The following is a 16,749-nucleotide window of genomic DNA, read 5'->3' as shown; positions in this document are numbered from 1 at the left end:
ATTATGACTTTTGAAATAGGTTGATATTTTTATTTACCTCGTGGTGCTGAGGTACAGTGGACTTTCATCTCTAAAGCAAAAACTTTAAATGCCTTGTGTGTTGGGCCAGATAATTAGTCAATAGGGTAGTTGTAAGGCATGGTGTATATTCAGCAGTAGTGCATAACATAAGTTGTGTTTCAGTATTATCAGAAATACAGTGGTGTTTTACTTTGTTACAGCCTTTTACTTAAGAGTGCTGGAAAGGATCACAGCCAACGATTTCTAGGAAGAGTTATGACTAGTTCTTGTTCAAATTTAGCTGCATGGAAACAAAGCAACAGTACTGTAGTCTACTATACCAGTCTTGTAAGGCTTTTAAGGCTGTAAATTCTCTGACTTTAAAAATACAGTATTGAGACACTAGCAAAGAAGTTTAAGCAGACAATGTCAGTGTCTGCAGCTGCTGGGCTTGGAGATCAGTTGAAGAATACAGATGTGCAGGTGGTGGCTAGTCAAATGAGGAGTCTGTTTTATTCTTGTCACCAAAGATTATCTCATACAAATGACTAGGTGCTTCTTTTAAGCAACCTCACACACTTTGCTAATAAGCAGTTAGTATGGGTGTGTCAATCGAAATACAAATATACCTTGTGTGTATAACAACTCTAATAATTTATATTTGGGATTTTTTTTACTGTTGTTGGCCTCAATTGTTTGAGAGAGGTGGTAAATTGAAGAGGATGAGAGTTTCTAAATTGTGATCGATCAGGTTGCAGCAAGTGGGCCTGTATAAATATTACAGTGCCTCTATTGTCTTTACAGTGTGTTTGTGAAATATGGGCATATGTGGTTATCTGTTGCAAGTCATGAAGACAGCTAGTCTGTAGAAATTTAAGAGTCATGGGACATAGATTACTTATACACCTGCATTGCAGAGGGTGAAGACCAACTGGTTAAGCTATTTCAGTGACATAGAGGTCTCAAATAGCTGAGATATGAATTTTGATCTGGATGATGGTAGATCAGTCAAGTTCAGAATATATTGGCTTCAAAATGTGCAATCATTGTTTTTGATCAGAAGAGAAGAAAACTAGGCCTGTCCTAGTCTAAATAGTGCCTCATGAGCTAACTCCATCTCATCAGAAGCTTTTATCTGCTTCTGCTGCTTGTATTGCAGTAATGCTATTTACTCTGTTAGGATACTGATCTGCTGTAGAGCTTATTCTGCAGGATTTACTCATTTAATTCTTGGCAGAATTATCAATTGTCCAGAATTAATTGCTATGAAAATACTGAAATCAGAGAAGCTAAATTTTCACTTCTGTTAAATGTGTTGCATTGTTTTAATTTTTTTTCCCTGCGGTCTCAACTACTCTAGCTTGCTTTTTAACAAGAACAATAACATCCATCCTCTGTAGGCAACGGGTATCTCTCGTGAAAGGAGTAAATCTTAAACTAAAGTCTTCCTTTTCACAATATTCAATTGGATTGGGATGAGAATTATCAAATAGTTACAGTTGTAGCCTGTGTGAAATAAGGAAAGAACTAAATCTGAAAGATTGTTTCTAGAACAGACAACAGGATTTAAGATGAAAGATTAGAGAAGGAAATGGTGGTGAAATGGTTAAACGTGTAGATTTTGAGGGCTGGGTAAGTAACTAATAGCAGGTGGTGAAATTTAAAAGATCAGGAGGTAAACCAATTTAGATGCCATGTATACCATTGCCTGGGGGCTTCTTTGAGAGTATGGGGAAGGAGGTAGGATCATTGACTTGTTTTCCACTGGAATTGTATTCTCTGTCTAAATTCCTGGAATTAATGGTTTGTGGCAGCCTGGGACTGGCTAAAACTAGAATGGTAACAACTTAGCAAAAAGAAAATGTAGAGACTTTAATTACTTTGTTTGTGGGATTTGACTTTGCTACTGATTCTATTAGCCTCTGGACTGCAACGTTGGAACATTTTGTTTGAGAAGATTAATCAGTTACGGTAGAATTCCTTTCAAGCTCTGCAGTTATAGCACCTTTGAAAAGAGCCAAGCAAGAATTGTGGTTAGACTGGGACAGGTAGGCTCTGTGCTTCTTGATTAATGTTCTTTGCAAGTCACGCAGTGTACCCCAGAAAAGTGTAACCGTAATCAGGTGTGCAAAATGTTACATTTTTATTCCAGTGAAGTAGATTTACTTTGACTACAGAGTGTCTATTTGTTTTGAGTGCAACTGTAACAGCAACAAAAAAAATCTATAAGCAATGGCAAGCAAAATTCCAACATAGTTTATTCATGATACCAGTAAGTACTGTTGAAATGGAGATGATAATCAACAGTTAGTTGGGGTTTTTTGAGGGGGATATAAAATGTCTAGTTAAGCAGTTGGAAGGCCAATTAGCATAGCAGAATCTTTAATGATCCCTTTTCCCTTGACTCCTCTAAAGTTTCACAGCAGCTGGTGGAGAAGATTTCTAAAATGCCCAGTAAAGGATTAAAAAGTGTTGCTTTTGCAACACTGATGTTGTATGGTATAACAACACTGGTATAATTGTGGTATACTTGAGGAACTAGGAGTGATACTTCGCGGTGAAAAGTGATCTTGATAATTTGAAATGGAATTTTATCACAGTTTATCATCACTAGTTGGTCAAAATTCAATTGCTTACTTCACACTTTAAAATGGTATATGTGATCCTTATTATAAGGAGCATTGCTTCTTATGCCCTTCCAGAAAAACCAAAAGCTCTGAAGTTATGGACAATGCATTTTATTAGTAAACAAGTTTTACAATGGCTGTTTGAAACTAGATACCAGCAGGGAAAAAAAAGATGTCAGACTCTAGGTTTAGGTTTGGAGTATAGCAAGAGGTATTAGAACATATAACACTGTGGATTGTTTGTGCATGTGTGGCGTAAAACAAGCAGTGATGTGGCTTTCTAACTTTGTCCAACAGTTTGAAAATCACCTTCAAATTCCTATTCCCTTACATTAAGCACCCAGTAAAAGGAAAGCAGATAATGTTGCCAACGATAGTAAATGTGATTGTCAGGAAGGATGGAACTGGAACATATTATTTTATCCTAGTGCTGACTTATGTTTTGTTAGGATTAAATTATAGTCAGCTGTATGCATTCTTCTGTAGCTCCATGGAAAGAGGAGAAACAGCAGCTGCCTTCATCCCCCTGTACAAAACTAGTGTCAGCAACCTTGGTTTGGAACACGACACTGACCTGTTCCCCTCTGTTTAAAAGTGTACTTCTGCAACAGCAGGAGTGAACTGGGTGATGATCCTATGTGTAGCCTTAAACTATTGCAGAAAACCTGGGAGGAGAATAGGCAGAGCAGCCAAACAGGGGGGCGGGGACACGCAGGAAGTAAAGGATCCCTGCGCTGCCTCTTCTTCCTCCTCCTTACAACTAGCTGGGCAGGCAGAAAAGGACATGCTTACCTCTTGCTTACATTTTTTCTTTCTATTCAGTATTTGAGAGGGAAAAGCAGATATTAAGCTCAAATCTCTGCAGCCTCATGTACTGGACTTGGAAAAGTACAAGAGGTGTCAAACAGGAAACAATGCTCCCTTCTAACTTAGACATCTGCTTTCCTTCCGCTGTGCGTTAAGTCCACAGCCTAGTGGATTTCCATCGGAAACTAGCACCTAACTAACTCTTTCTGGTGTGTGCATCTCTTTTCCTGATGGATTTTGCAAAAAGAGAGATTGGTCCCATATTTGTAATTGTTAATTCCCACTGTTGCTGCTCTCACAAGGATTGTGCCAAAGAGGTAAGTAAGAATTTCAGCTCTCTAAAGCGCATTTAGACACAGGAAAGGGTTTTGGGGATGAATCAGAATTCCTGACAAATCTGCTGAACTGCTTTACATTTGCATAGCTGGGGTCTTCAGCTTTTAAACTTGACTGTACTTTTTTTTCCCACCATAATGTTTTAAATGTAGAGTAGAATCCTGATCAGCAAGGCTGGAACACTTATTGCTTCTGCTCTTTTCCACCTGTGGTGTTGTTCCAAATCTAAATATTTTTTTAAATTTAGGATTGCTGAGGGTCTGTAACACTTCCTCTGTCTTCATTTTGTTTTGATGTAAAAGTTCTACAGCACTGATTGTACCTTCTCGTATGAAGTAAATGATATTTTCAGTATCTATTGCATAGAACAAGATGTTAAACTACTGACCCAGTGATCTGGTGATCTAACAAATGCAAAATACTGCATGTTTCTAGGCAAAAATTGTGAAGAAGGGTTGTGGGTAGCTTATACTCTAGTGTTTAAAGTATCTTGAAAAATCTAGTGTTTTAAAGAGTACCTAACTTGCCTTTAATGGATCAAATAACCGTATAAATGTGGATGTTGAATTTTGGAATACACTCTTTTCACCTGATTAAAATTTGATAAAAATCATAAACCTTACCACATCTAAGATAAGTGAAATGTGAAATCTCTTCTTATGCTTAAGACTGTAAGATAGGTATTTAGTTTTGTATCAGTTGTGCTTTCTGCTACCTACATATATACCCATATGAGAAGTGCACCCACGAGAGGTGCTCTCAAAATATAAGTGTTCAGTGGGTTTTATAGTAAGTTGGTGCTTCTTTCAAAAGAAGCAATTCTGCCCTTGTTAGCTATTGCACTATCGCTTCCCTTCTGTAAGCCTGAGAGCTAGTGCAACAGTGTAAGGAACCAAACTGGGGAGCTTCATCTCACTGGAAACTGCTGCAGGCTTTTTTGGCTTTCAAGTCTGATAAACACTGTGATCTGGTTCATTATGCAGCTGTATAAATCCATGTGCCAGCAAAAGGGAGGAAATGACATGGGTGTGGGAATGGGAGGTGGAGAACAGACTTACTTTCAGCAGTGGTGCCAGTTTGTGCTGTTTTAGATAGTAGCTTGAGAAAATATTGATGACGTTCATGTGTGCCTGTTATACCTATCTACATTTTTTTTTTTTCTCTGCAAGAGCTCTTCTATTCCTTTAGCAAACTCGGGAAAAGTACCAGTGGGATTTGGGTGTTTAGATCTCATTAAACTGCCACAGGGGAATAGGACTAGTAGATTAGAAGATTTGAGTTGTCCTGTGAGTCTTCTGAGGAGTATGGGGACTGGGAGAGGCATATGAGAATGCGACCATCTTGCAGTAAGCATGGTGAAAACCAGGAAATACTGAATGGCTTAGTAGATACTTGAGTGCCTTTGGGTTAAGAAACTAATGAACATATGCTTGGCTGCCCAGCTCATGTGCTCTTAAGGACACATCAAGGTTATGTGCATTGCAGGGCCTGGCCTCCCTTCAGTTTCTCTGTGTAGGCAGCTTGGAGTAGAAAAAGAGTTCATTAATTTATTGATTTTTATCATTCATAGTGTCTTGTTACGTAAAATAGTTAGGCATTTCCCCTAATGCTTGGAGGAGAAGAAAACTCAATTTCTAAAAGCTGATAGTACTTAAGTGGCCTGAACTGTAGACTAGATTTAGGCTACCCTTCTGATGGACTGTGGAACAATCTGAGAAGTGGGTAGCTGCTTGAACATAGAATCCTCTGTTGGTTTTAGGCTCTAGTGTGAGGCTCTCATCATCTGAGGAGCTGTTAGGAACATAGAAGCTATGCTGGAGGAGGCTGGTGGGGCTTTTCTTCTTAACTGAACTCTTGGTTTGGAATTCACAAAATGGGGTATTGTAAAATGGCTCTCATGGAAGGGTCTGAAGATTATGGTCAGATATTTAATTTCTTTCCGGACAGATTAAAACAGGGTAGCAGACAGGATCACTGATTTAAAATCCATTCTTAGCTTTATTTTTTCAGGCTTTGTGCAAGAACAGAGCATCTAGTAAAATAGTTAACAAGAAAACTCATATTCTGGCTTTGTTATGTTAATATTTTGCTGTACCAGTAAGACCGGTTGTCTTACTCGGCTTTTTGTTTTTCTGAAATGAAATTGTCACAGATCTAACATTTTCCTTCTGCTGCCACAGTGTAAATGAACGTACATGCAGGCTGCTGCTATGTCTGGGGCTTGAGCTATTTAGGAGACTTAGGTGTGTTAGACTTTGGCAAATTTAGGTGCAAATATAGACAATAAGCAGTTGAATAATTATTGCATAGATTATATATGTATGTGTATATAGGAGAGAATTTAATTATATATAGAAGCATCTATCTCTACATATATGAACCTGAACTTCTGGGACCATTTTAAGCTTGGTCATAATTAAAGCTGGGTGTCTTTGACTAGTCTGCTGTAAGAGCAGATGCAAACAGGTACTTGATGCCAGTAGTAAACAATAAAACTAATTTTATAAATCCCTGGGGAGCGTAGGGCTCTGATGTCCTGCTAGGAAGCTGGAGATTTATGATACAACCTGGTTACAGTATTAACCATCCAAGCTTTGGTCTGATGTCTTATCACTGAGGCATTGATCTCCCAAGGTCTTAATGTTCATTGAAGCTTTTAAAAGCATTAAGCTAATGTTCACTGGCAGACTGTGTTTCAGGGCTTATTCTAGTCACAACATACTCTTCAGTTTTGTGAATTTCAATTGCTAGAATTTCGTAAGAGCAGATTTTAGGGCAAAGAAATGGATAACTAGAGTGCTGTTGTTACAGGAAGTTTTTATCAAGTGAAAAACGGTGTCTTTCTACAGGGTTTTTTTGCCCTTTTAAGAATTCCAGGTATGTAGCACCTTTGTAAAATGTCATGACAAATAGGACTGTTGTCCACTGAGAGACTGGACTCTCTGTGTTTGAATCTGTTAAAGTTGATGTTGACTGTGCCCTCTTCTGGAAGAGTGTGGTAGAGAATATTTTAGGTAGGGAACATATGAGGTCAATATACTGCCATGTCTGGCCAAGGAGAGGGGTGGGTGGGGGGAAGTATCTAAATGTAGATGGAAATGACTACTGTGTTAATCTCCATGTTCAGTTAAACGAAGGTCTGTAATTGCAAAGGCTCTGGTTCAGAGACTCGAACCTTTCTGTTTCAAGACTTGTTTCCCACTGACAGTAGAGGAAGGGGGAAGGCTCATGTCTTAATGTCCCCATTTGGTGGGAAGCAGTATGGTATAGGTTACTGTCAGAAGTACTTTCTGCTTAGGACACGAATCATGACGCTTGTGCTATTACTGCATTTATTTCTGTACTTTAGACTCTATGGTTTTCACTTTTTGTTTAGTTGTGATTTACTAGTGACACGGGATCAGATGTATCAAGTGCATGACTTCAGGATTGTTAGGCTCGAAAAACGTGGGGTCTTCAGATAACAGAATTTGAACAGAATGTCTTCATCCTCTTTTTGCTGTTTTAAATACAGAGTTTGAAGCTAAAGGCTGAATCAAATAAAATTGAGTGCCAAATTTTGCTGTTGTGGACAATTACCCCCGAAATAGAGCTTCTGGTCATGATTAAGTGATGAAGTTTGGCTCTCTGCCTGCACTGTTTTGCAGAATTCCCAGATGGTCATATCTCGTGGCCTGTTTGCTTTACTGATTGGAGTAGCTGATCAAACTTAGATTTTGTTTTGCTCTCCCCCAAAGGCTTTAGCATGTATTGGAGAAAGGATTGGTATGTGTTGTTGAAGGGCTTTTGTAAATGTCTGTATTGCTAAGCTCATTTTCCTGAACTCGCAACAGGAGTAATGCAAGAGTGTGGTTTGACTATAGTAGGTCTTCTGGGGAAGATACAGGACAGTATTTTTATTTTAATTTGCTTTTCTTTTTTTTTAAAACACTGGACAAGGTATTTAATGATTCAGTCAGATCATTCTGGGCTTAGTTTTTTCCTGTAAAATCAATCTATGCCAAAATTACTTCATATAATGGCATGTTGGAAACATTCTGGGAAGCAGCAGAATCCTTTGAAGACTGTTAAATTAATTATGTGGGTTTGTGCATAGGAAATGTTTCCTTTCATTCTCTGTCCAGTCTGTGTACTTGCCTCTAGCCAGCATAACTTCCTTGGAAACTAAAAGGTTCTCCCATCATAACGGAGAACCTGGCTGCCAAAGCCTTCTGTTTTGGAAGTGTAGCTGGGGAATAGGGGATAAAAAAGTGTTTGCAGAAGTCACTAACAAACAGATGAACATTAAGATCGGGGTCAAATTTCTCTCTAATTTGTACTAGTGGGAAATTCAGGCCAGTTATCTGTTAAGTGAAATAATTGGTTTGTAAACACAATCAAAACTTAAATCAAGTGGGCCTGCCAGTTTCTCTGTTACTTGTATGTTCCAGGGTGTCAAGCCAGCAAGCTTCGATAAAGTGGCAATCCCTGAAGTGAAGGAGATTATTGAGGGATGCATTCGGCAAAACAAAGGCGAAAGGTAAGTGCTTTCTTTTCAGATTACGTTCTGTCTGAGTCTTTTATCTCTGACGATACCAGATCTGGTTAGTTCTTGGTCTTCTGTGTTCTGATGAAAGCTGGGAAGCCAGTATTACTTCTGCAGCTTCTATTTGGTAGATTATTATTCAGTGATTGTTTCAGTGTCAGGAAAAGTGCAAATGCTATAATAACTGTCTGTGTCAGTTTATTCAGCAATTCTACTGCTTTTCTTAAAACTTTGACCTGGTCAGCAAAATAGTGGAGGACAATCCTTACAGGTTGCCAGGTTGGTTTGTTATTCTGTAATCCTTTGTCTTTTCCCTGTCCCTTTGCGTTTGTTGACATTTTATGCGTGGTTATTGAGGGTTCTTCTTACTCTTTAAATTCTTGCTGCTCATTTTCATCCATGCTTTCTGCAAGTTGACTTCTACTTGAAGTGATTAACTTATACCATTACAGGAAATCTGTAACTGCTCTGATGTGGGGTCTTTTTGTGGAGCTTGTTTCCTGCTTTTACATTGTCGCTGTATACTGAATGTCAGGTTCAAGAATGCTTCAGCCTTCAGTCTTCCTCTAGCCTCCTGCTAGTCTGGTCAGAGCTAGTTGTGTCAGTTCATGGATGTTTATTCATCCCCTTCTATTAACTCTGAAGTTTTAATTTGATGGTGTTGCTGTGTATTTTTAGTTTCTGTACTCTTTCTTAGTGTTAAACAATTCTGTATTTTTTTCCATTTTAAGTTATTTTTGTGGCTGCACATCACTTATTTCTTGCTATTTAGTTTAAGTGGTTAACTTTTAGACTACTACTGTTAATGCTGTGCATATATGAAAATAGATCTCTTCTGTACCTTCAGGACAAAGCTTCTAACTGTGCCAAACAGAATGCAGGTTGAAGTGGTTCAAAATAGTATAAAATATGAAAGGAATCATGTGGTGCTCATCTAGTACTGAATTTACTGGATGAGGCTTTTGATAAGATCTTGAAATAGACTGAAATACATATTTAGATTATTGTACTGATTTGGGGACTAAGGGCTGTGTGCTGAATCTTAATGTTCAGTAAAACCAAACTGTTTCTTCAAGGTTTCTTATTATTTTAGTTAATATATGTCCTGTTCAATTAGCTTAAATATGTTGGTACTTCTGCTGACCCATGTGTGATTTATTTTTTTATACATCTGTAGCGTTGTTGCATTTTATCTCTCCATCATGCTTTTAAATAGAAATTTGAGCGATGGGCTGTCAAATAATTCGTGGGAGAAGCGTGAAATGTAGATAATAACTTTGGGGGATCATCAGGCAAGTATATTCCTTAATATTTTATGAAAACCTAATAAGTGTGCATGCTTTCTACACTCTTTCTCAATGCTAGATATGCTATTAAGGACCTTTTGAATCATGCTTTCTTCCAAGAAGAGACTGGAGTGCGGGTAGAACTAGCAGAGGAAGATGATGGAGAAAAAATTGCCATTAAACTCTGGCTGCGAATTGAAGACATCAAAAAACTCAAGGGCAAATATAAAGATAATGAGGCAATAGAGTTCTCCTTTGACTTGGAGAGAGATGTCCCAGAGGATGTAGCACAGGAAATGGTAAGTGTTGGTGGTCTCACGAAACATCGGAAGTACGGGCCTTCTCTGACAGTGAAATGTAGTCTGCCAGCCTCTGCATTTGCTGTTGTTACCGTCTAGAAATAAAACAGCTTCAGAAGTCTGTGAATGAGAAGTTAGTGCCAGAGAGTGGTAGCTTATGTTGTAGCACTACAACAGTGGCTGTCTATGACAGTCTGAATTCTGTGAATATATCCTCCTTCAGGTGGAATCTGGCTATGTCTGTGAAGGGGATCACAAGACAATGGCGAAAGCTATCAAGGACAGGGTATCTTTGATTAAGCGAAAGCGAGAGCAGCGTCAGTTGGTGCGAGAAGAACAGGAGAAGAAGCTTCAGGAAGAAGGTAGTCAGAAGCAGCAGCTGGAGCAACAGCAACCATCGAGTGCTTCCCATGCAGGGTCAAAGCATCCCCTATCTGTCACTGGTCCTACTCCTGTCCCCACTACTTCAGCATCGGTTTCTACACAAGTGGAGCCTGAAGAACCAGAAGCTGATCAACACCAACAGCTGCAGTTCCAGCAACCCAGTATATCTATTCTTTGTAAGTGTGTCGGTTTATTTAGAAACTCTTGCACTTACACAGTTATCCCCCTTAGAGTCTTAAACTTTTGGTGGGTATAGCAGTAAATATCTTAAGATGTTGCTGTCTGCCATTGCTGCTTGCTGAAAAGCATTAGACCACTAGAAATCACAGCAAAATAAGATGCATTCCTGTGCCTTGCCCGAGCCACGTCTTGGCACAATTCACAGTCCAGTGTCTTAGCACAAAATAATTTTCCTTTGTTTCAAGTTAATACACTAAATGAAGTGAGGCACCTGAAGCATGAACATGTCCTAGTTTTTGCTGCCCTCCTATAGGGAGGGTATATTCTGGCCCTACAGGAAGCTGTATACTCTTGCACCAGTGCAGTTAGAGCTATTAAAAACACTTATTTAAATCCTTGTTAACTTATGTTGAAGGTGAAAATTATATTAATGTCAAGCAGTTCAGCTCATAATTTTATTTCTGAAAACAGGATTCACTTTGTTTTATATAATATACAGGAAAAGATGAATTAGCACTCCTAACTTTTCCTCTTCTGCTATCCCAACACTTGAATCAGTATTTGAATAATGATGGTAGATGAGAACTTTTGTATTGGAATGGTGAAGTTAGAAAGCAAATTGCTATCTGCTCTTTAGGTAATAGGGGTTTTAAATTCTCTACTATGCCTACATCAGGTGCATCTGCCAGTCAGCACAACAGACCTGTTTTATATGCCTGTGTAAAATAAAAATAATAAATAAAAATAATAATTAAAAACCCCTGAAAGATCACTCATAATAATGTGGAATTTAAGGGTTCTATTTCTAGTCTAGCCTTTTATAGGAAACATAGCTTACTATTAAGTGTTTTCCCAAAGAACTCCTGAAACTGCTGATTTTTTTTCAGAGGTTAAGGGAAGGCGTATTGGTAAGGAATTGAGGAAGAAAAAAATATTTTTTTAACCAGTTTAAATATTACAAGAGTTAAAATGCTTATAAGATCCATGTAACATGGCACAAATGTCAATCTAATATTTGATTGATTATAATATCTTTAAAGTTGTGGATTGAGACCGCAGTTCTTGAAATGCAGATTTTCATCTTTAACTTCTGCAGCTGATGGGACAGTTGACAGTGGCCAGGGGTCATCTGTTTATACCGAATCATGTGTGAGCAGTCAACAGACTGTGTCGTATGGTTCCCAGCATGACCAGTCAATCTCAACAGCTGCAGTTCAGGGATATCCAGCTTCAGTTGGCCAAGTGCAGTCGCAACAGCATGGAGGATATCAGCCACCTGCAGTGGTAAGTGAGAATTTATAGTATTGCAAATGCATGGAGTTATTTTATTTTTTTTCTCTTGAAAGGTGAGAGGAAAGTCTGGCAGGCACTCTTCCATGTATGTATTGTTTTGCACGTGATACGAACTCTGCATGGGAGTGGTTAAGGGGCTGTCTTTGCAAGGTGACAGTCTAGGGGTGGGGGAAGGTGCAAGGGCATGTTTGTCCTTAAAGCTTTTGTTTAATCTTGAGTTCACTTAAGTTAGGGGTTTTTTTTCTTAATGGATGGAAGTAACATCCTTAGAACAAGACTATCTCATGAAAGTAAGCATTTAATCTCACATGGGAAGGTGGTGTGTGTATTGTGTATATGAAGTTACCAGGGATCAAGCTGTGGGTTTCATTTGAAGGTGGGATTAGCATAATTTGAGCTACTGTATAAGTATGAAATTGCTGTGTGTGTGTTCTGTGAGGCTTTGATTACAGATTCTGCAGGTAAGATTTTTTTTAACTGTTATAGAATGCTGCATGTGAGAACTCCAGACTGAAACGACCCCACACCCTTGTCCTCAGTTTTATTTCTAGCTTGCGTTGATTTGCTCATCAGTTGCCATGCGTATTCCTCTTCCCTGGAAAGTCTGCACTGGGCACAAATACTTTTCCTACTACGTTCATTTGTGTTGCCCTTTTATTTTGGTATGTTTTTCTCCTTGGTATGTTTTTAGATCTGGGTACGAAAGTTCGCAGAAATCTATTCTAACTCTGGAGTAGAACTTCTGCTACTGTTATATTGTCTTCAGTGGTTCCCTTGACACTTGTTTCTTACACAAATAAGAATCTTATCCTGAGGTGGAGACATTTATGGTATAATGTAGTAATACTGTAAAGGAGAAGATGTGACACTTGAGACTGACAGTCCTCACTCTTTTTTTGGTACCTGTAGTTGGAGGCTTTAATACAGAATCATTGGTGTTACTAGCTTTTTGGAAAACATGCTGGTTTCACTCAGAAGCAAGGCATCTCCATCTTTTTCAAAGGTACTTAACCTAAAGCGTGTGGTACTGTGAGTCCTTGATCAAATGAGTTTTTAATCCATCTAAATAAGCTCCTGTTCTTGGTAAGCCATATCTTGATGTGTGGGCATATATTGAACCAGAAGCCCTTTCACTGTCTTGGGATGGCTATGGTAGACCGTAATCTTTTGAGAGGGGATGGGACAACAAGCACATGACAAGAGGGTATAGTCAAGCTGCTTAGTTCACTGTTAAAATGTGCTCATGCTCTATGGTGATGACAGTGGTGCCAGGAGGGTGACAGAACAGTAGAACACTACAAGAACTACTAACAGTTTGTTGGGAAGACAGGCTGACGATTCAAAAATACATCAACAACTGGAGAATGGCCTTAAAAAGAAATAGAATGCAGTTCAATCAGGACAAGAACAAGCTTCATGCTTAAACAGGAATAATCAGCTACACAAGTACAGGATGAGCAACAATGACTAGGCAACAATTCTGAGAAAAAAAAAAGTCGGGGATTACATCGAACCACAAGCTGGACATGGTCAAAAACATCATGCTGGTGTGAAAAAGGCAAACATCATCTTACATGAAGTAGTTTTTCTCTTGGCCATTGGTAAGTCTATCCTGGACACCCTGCTTGAGTGAATTTGAGGGTGAATTGGGAGAGAATTCAGAGGACAGTGATTAAAAAAAACAAACACCACAAATACAGACAACATAGTTCATGAGGGAAGACTGAAATAGTTAAGCTGAGCATATGAAAGATGAGTTTGAGAGAGAAAGCTGTAAAGGCTACTGTAAAATAGGAGGAGGCTAATCAGATCACAACATTGTTATCAGATAGAATAAGGAACAATAAACCTAAATTGCAGCATGGAATTGTTGTTTGCAAAAGGCTTTTTTTCCTAACCAACAAGGACAGTTAAGTACTACAGTCTCCATCACTGGAGATGTTTCTGAACAGTTTAGATGAATTAGGAATGACATGAAACTAGTCCTGCCTTAGAACAGGTGAAGATTATGGGTAAAGTGTTTATATTCCAAATTTTTGAGCGGTCTAGCAAGTTTTCTCACATCAGAAGTCTTTAAAATCAGATCTCCACTGGATATCTTGAGGTTTTTTCCCCTGGATGTCTGTATTTGATTTCAGTTATATTAAGAAAACGTGGATTACATCCATAAGATGCATATACCATTAGAGAAGGAAAACCTGCAGTTGAAGACTGCCTCTTTAAAATGTCATCTTTCCATTTGCTTAAAACCGCAACAAAACAGACCACAACAAAAAAGCAATAACAAAAAACCCAAAACACCGCACCCCAAAACCTAATTCTGATTTTTCCAATTTGGTTGGATTTGACCTATGGCCTTCTGGACTGTGGCAAGATTACAAAATACTGATGCTTTTATTGGCCCAGTGTCTGGAAAATGCTTGTCTAAGACTAATTCTACTGAATTTTCCACACATGAAACCAACTTTTTTCCTACAACTCATGATGTAGACTGTGTAATGTTTAAATTTTTAAGATAATGTTTCAGTTAATAAAGAGCCAGCTGCAGGGAGTTAGACCACTTAATTCAGGTGGGGAGGTGCCCAAGCAGAGAGACTTGTGAGGTGTTATGTATAAACACACATCCACTCACTAAACTAAGAATGAATGTTTGAAAGCTCATCAGTTTCTGTTTAGGTTTTCTTATTTGTTAGACTACCAGGTGCTGTGACTACACACAGTATGAGCCACATCAGTGGCCCTGGACAAAATGTTCTCTCCTATCTGTCCTGCCTTCCACACCCTTCTTGTAAGGGTACTAGGGAACTTCCCACACTGCTCAGTAACCTAAAGGCAAACTTGGGTCCTCAGAGGTGTACATAGCCTGTTCCCAGTGTGCGTTGGCATTCATTCAGCATTTCTCATATCTTCTTGCACACATATAGTAGTCAGTATTGGGCCTCTCATTGTGTGTCTGCATTTCTTTTCTACCTCATTATAGTTTTTGCTGGTTTTGTTTTTCATTTTTTTAAGTGTTCAATTCTTAACTTTTGTTTTCCTCCTTTAGCTTCAACGTGGTCGTAGCATGTCAGTTTGTGTCCCCCACCTTCCTGCTCTTCCCTCTATGTCCTGCATCCCTCTCAGTGCTCCTTGTACCCCACCACCAGCGCTGTCTGCACCTCTTTCTCCTTTCTACCTTCGGACTGTCCCTGAAGAAACCTTTGCAGAAAAGCTTTCTAAAGCCCTGGAAAGTGTCCTGCCCATGCACTCTGCCTCTCCACGCAAGCATCGACGCTCCAGCCTGCCCTCCCTCTCTGTCAGTCCTGTATGTGTTACCATTTGCCTCCTGGCACAGTAAGATAAGTTATCATTAAATACATCCTGGGCTTTGAGCATTTTTAAAAATGAGAAAATGAAGAGCTAATTCCTTATTTCTTATACTGTGCTGCTAGAACGTTGCTCTTTTTTGGGAAACACTACTTTTAAATATCAAACAGTGGCTGATTATTGTTTTTTGTATTTTAAGATAGTATAAATGTGAATTACTCAGTTGTATGACAGAAAGTAAAGGGAAGTCTAGTTCTTAGCCCTTAACTCAGAAGACCAGCTTTTTATTTTCCAACTCCTAAGCAAATACTGAATGTCAATTAAGCCCTGCACAAAGCAACCAGCTTTTAAATCTTGGTGTTGCTGTGGCTGGTTATTCTAAACGCTTTGGTTAGCTGCTATAGTGATACTAGAAGTTCAGACTATGAGTGCTTTTGAGGATTTCTCTGTAATTTTTAATCAGAAATGCCACTTCAGGTGCTTCTTGATGTGAAGAAGCCATTGTTTTGTGTTTCTCAGAAGATCAGATGCAAGATAGCTTGCAGGACAGAAGGTAATCTGTTTTCAGTTTTGGGCTTTGATTTACATGGAATAAATTTTGAGAAACACTTCTCTGTTAATGGAAATACGTGGAACTAATTTTCAAAACATAGGAATAGTTCTTCATCCTGTCGGACCTTCTTGTTAGTATTGGTCAATATGGAAATTTGCTGCTGCTTTTCCAGAAAAAACAGGTCTGGGAAGAAACAGAACAATGTGGAAACAGCAACTGGAAAAAGTCATAAATGGCATGTGTCTTGAAGACAGTATATTTGCTACTGCCTCTTGCAAATTTTTTTTGCCCTTTAGGGTTGATAATACATTGTCTCTCAGCATGATGTAGGCAGAGATGAAAAAATGCAAAACTATGAAGCTATTTGGTATTCTTGCATAAAACTCTGTTCAGTGAAAATTTCCCTGTGAATCTTAAAATAAGATGAGCCTCATCTGAAGTAGTACATCAGAGTGGAATTGCCTGTGAACTCTGCTTTTACTAAACCTGTGAATGTTTTATTGTCCAGGCAAGAGTTAGGTTTGTTTCAGTGAGTGCTGATTTCCTACGTGAAAAAGTATGATCAGAAGAGGTGATCAAACTGAGCAGAATTGAAAGGCTCTGCAGTTTTATCTTACACAGTTCAGCTTTGTCTCAGAAAAGGTTTCTCATTAGCTCCCTGGACTGCATACAGAATACACTCCTGACAGGACACTAGTACTGTGGGTTTTTTTGCATTGGATAATATTAAGATTTAATGCCATTTTATCTTCCAAAGGCAAACTAGAGGCTCTGCATTGTTGCTGCTGTGAAGTTCTGAGTTTTCATATTCCCCATATGGCAGTAACCTCAGAGGTTTGATTGGCTTTCAAGCACTGATCACAGTGCCCGTGACAATAAATCTCATGATGTTGTCAGAAGCAAAACTGGTTTATTTTTGTGAATTATTGGAGTTGTACTGGAAAAGCAGCTCTAACACAGGCAAATGTTTCCATTCGTAGCTATGCTTGCCATGGATGTATTTAATGGATATTTACAACTCACCTAAATTTCCTGAGTATTGTATGTTTTTGACCATGAATTGAGTAGTCATTCTATAAAGTTACTTCACAGAACTGCCTAGTGAACTGTGCATGTTGATGTGCTTTCACTTTTAATGTATGAATTACTTGTC

General features: G+C 38.7%; 1 protein-coding gene across 10 annotated transcripts in view; it reads left to right on the top strand.

Moving 5' to 3' along the window:
* Positions 1–16,749, top strand: part of WNK1 (WNK lysine deficient protein kinase 1) — a 107,265-nt gene that overhangs the window by 51,386 nt on the left and 39,130 nt on the right. For 9 of the 10 annotated variants that reach the window (XM_054184975.1, XM_054185052.1, XM_054185024.1 and 6 more), the window contains exons 5-8: positions 8,201–8,289; positions 9,661–9,880; positions 10,104–10,440; positions 11,541–11,728. In XM_054184975.1, the coding sequence (XP_054040950.1) occupies positions 8,201–8,289; positions 9,661–9,880; positions 10,104–10,440; positions 11,541–11,728 (834 nt within the window). Of the gene's footprint in view, positions 1–8,200; positions 8,290–9,660; positions 9,881–10,103; positions 10,441–11,540; positions 11,729–12,646; positions 12,741–16,749 lie in introns of those variants that run through there. The other variant, XM_054185061.1, reaches the window with a different exon arrangement.

Source organism: Rissa tridactyla, chromosome 1, assembly GCF_028500815.1.
Source record: "Rissa tridactyla isolate bRisTri1 chromosome 1, bRisTri1.patW.cur.20221130, whole genome shotgun sequence".
Lineage (NCBI taxonomy): Eukaryota > Metazoa > Chordata > Aves > Charadriiformes > Laridae > Rissa > Rissa tridactyla.
The sequence above is the reverse complement of the archived record's forward strand: the minus strand, read 5'-3'. Positions and strand labels throughout refer to the sequence as shown.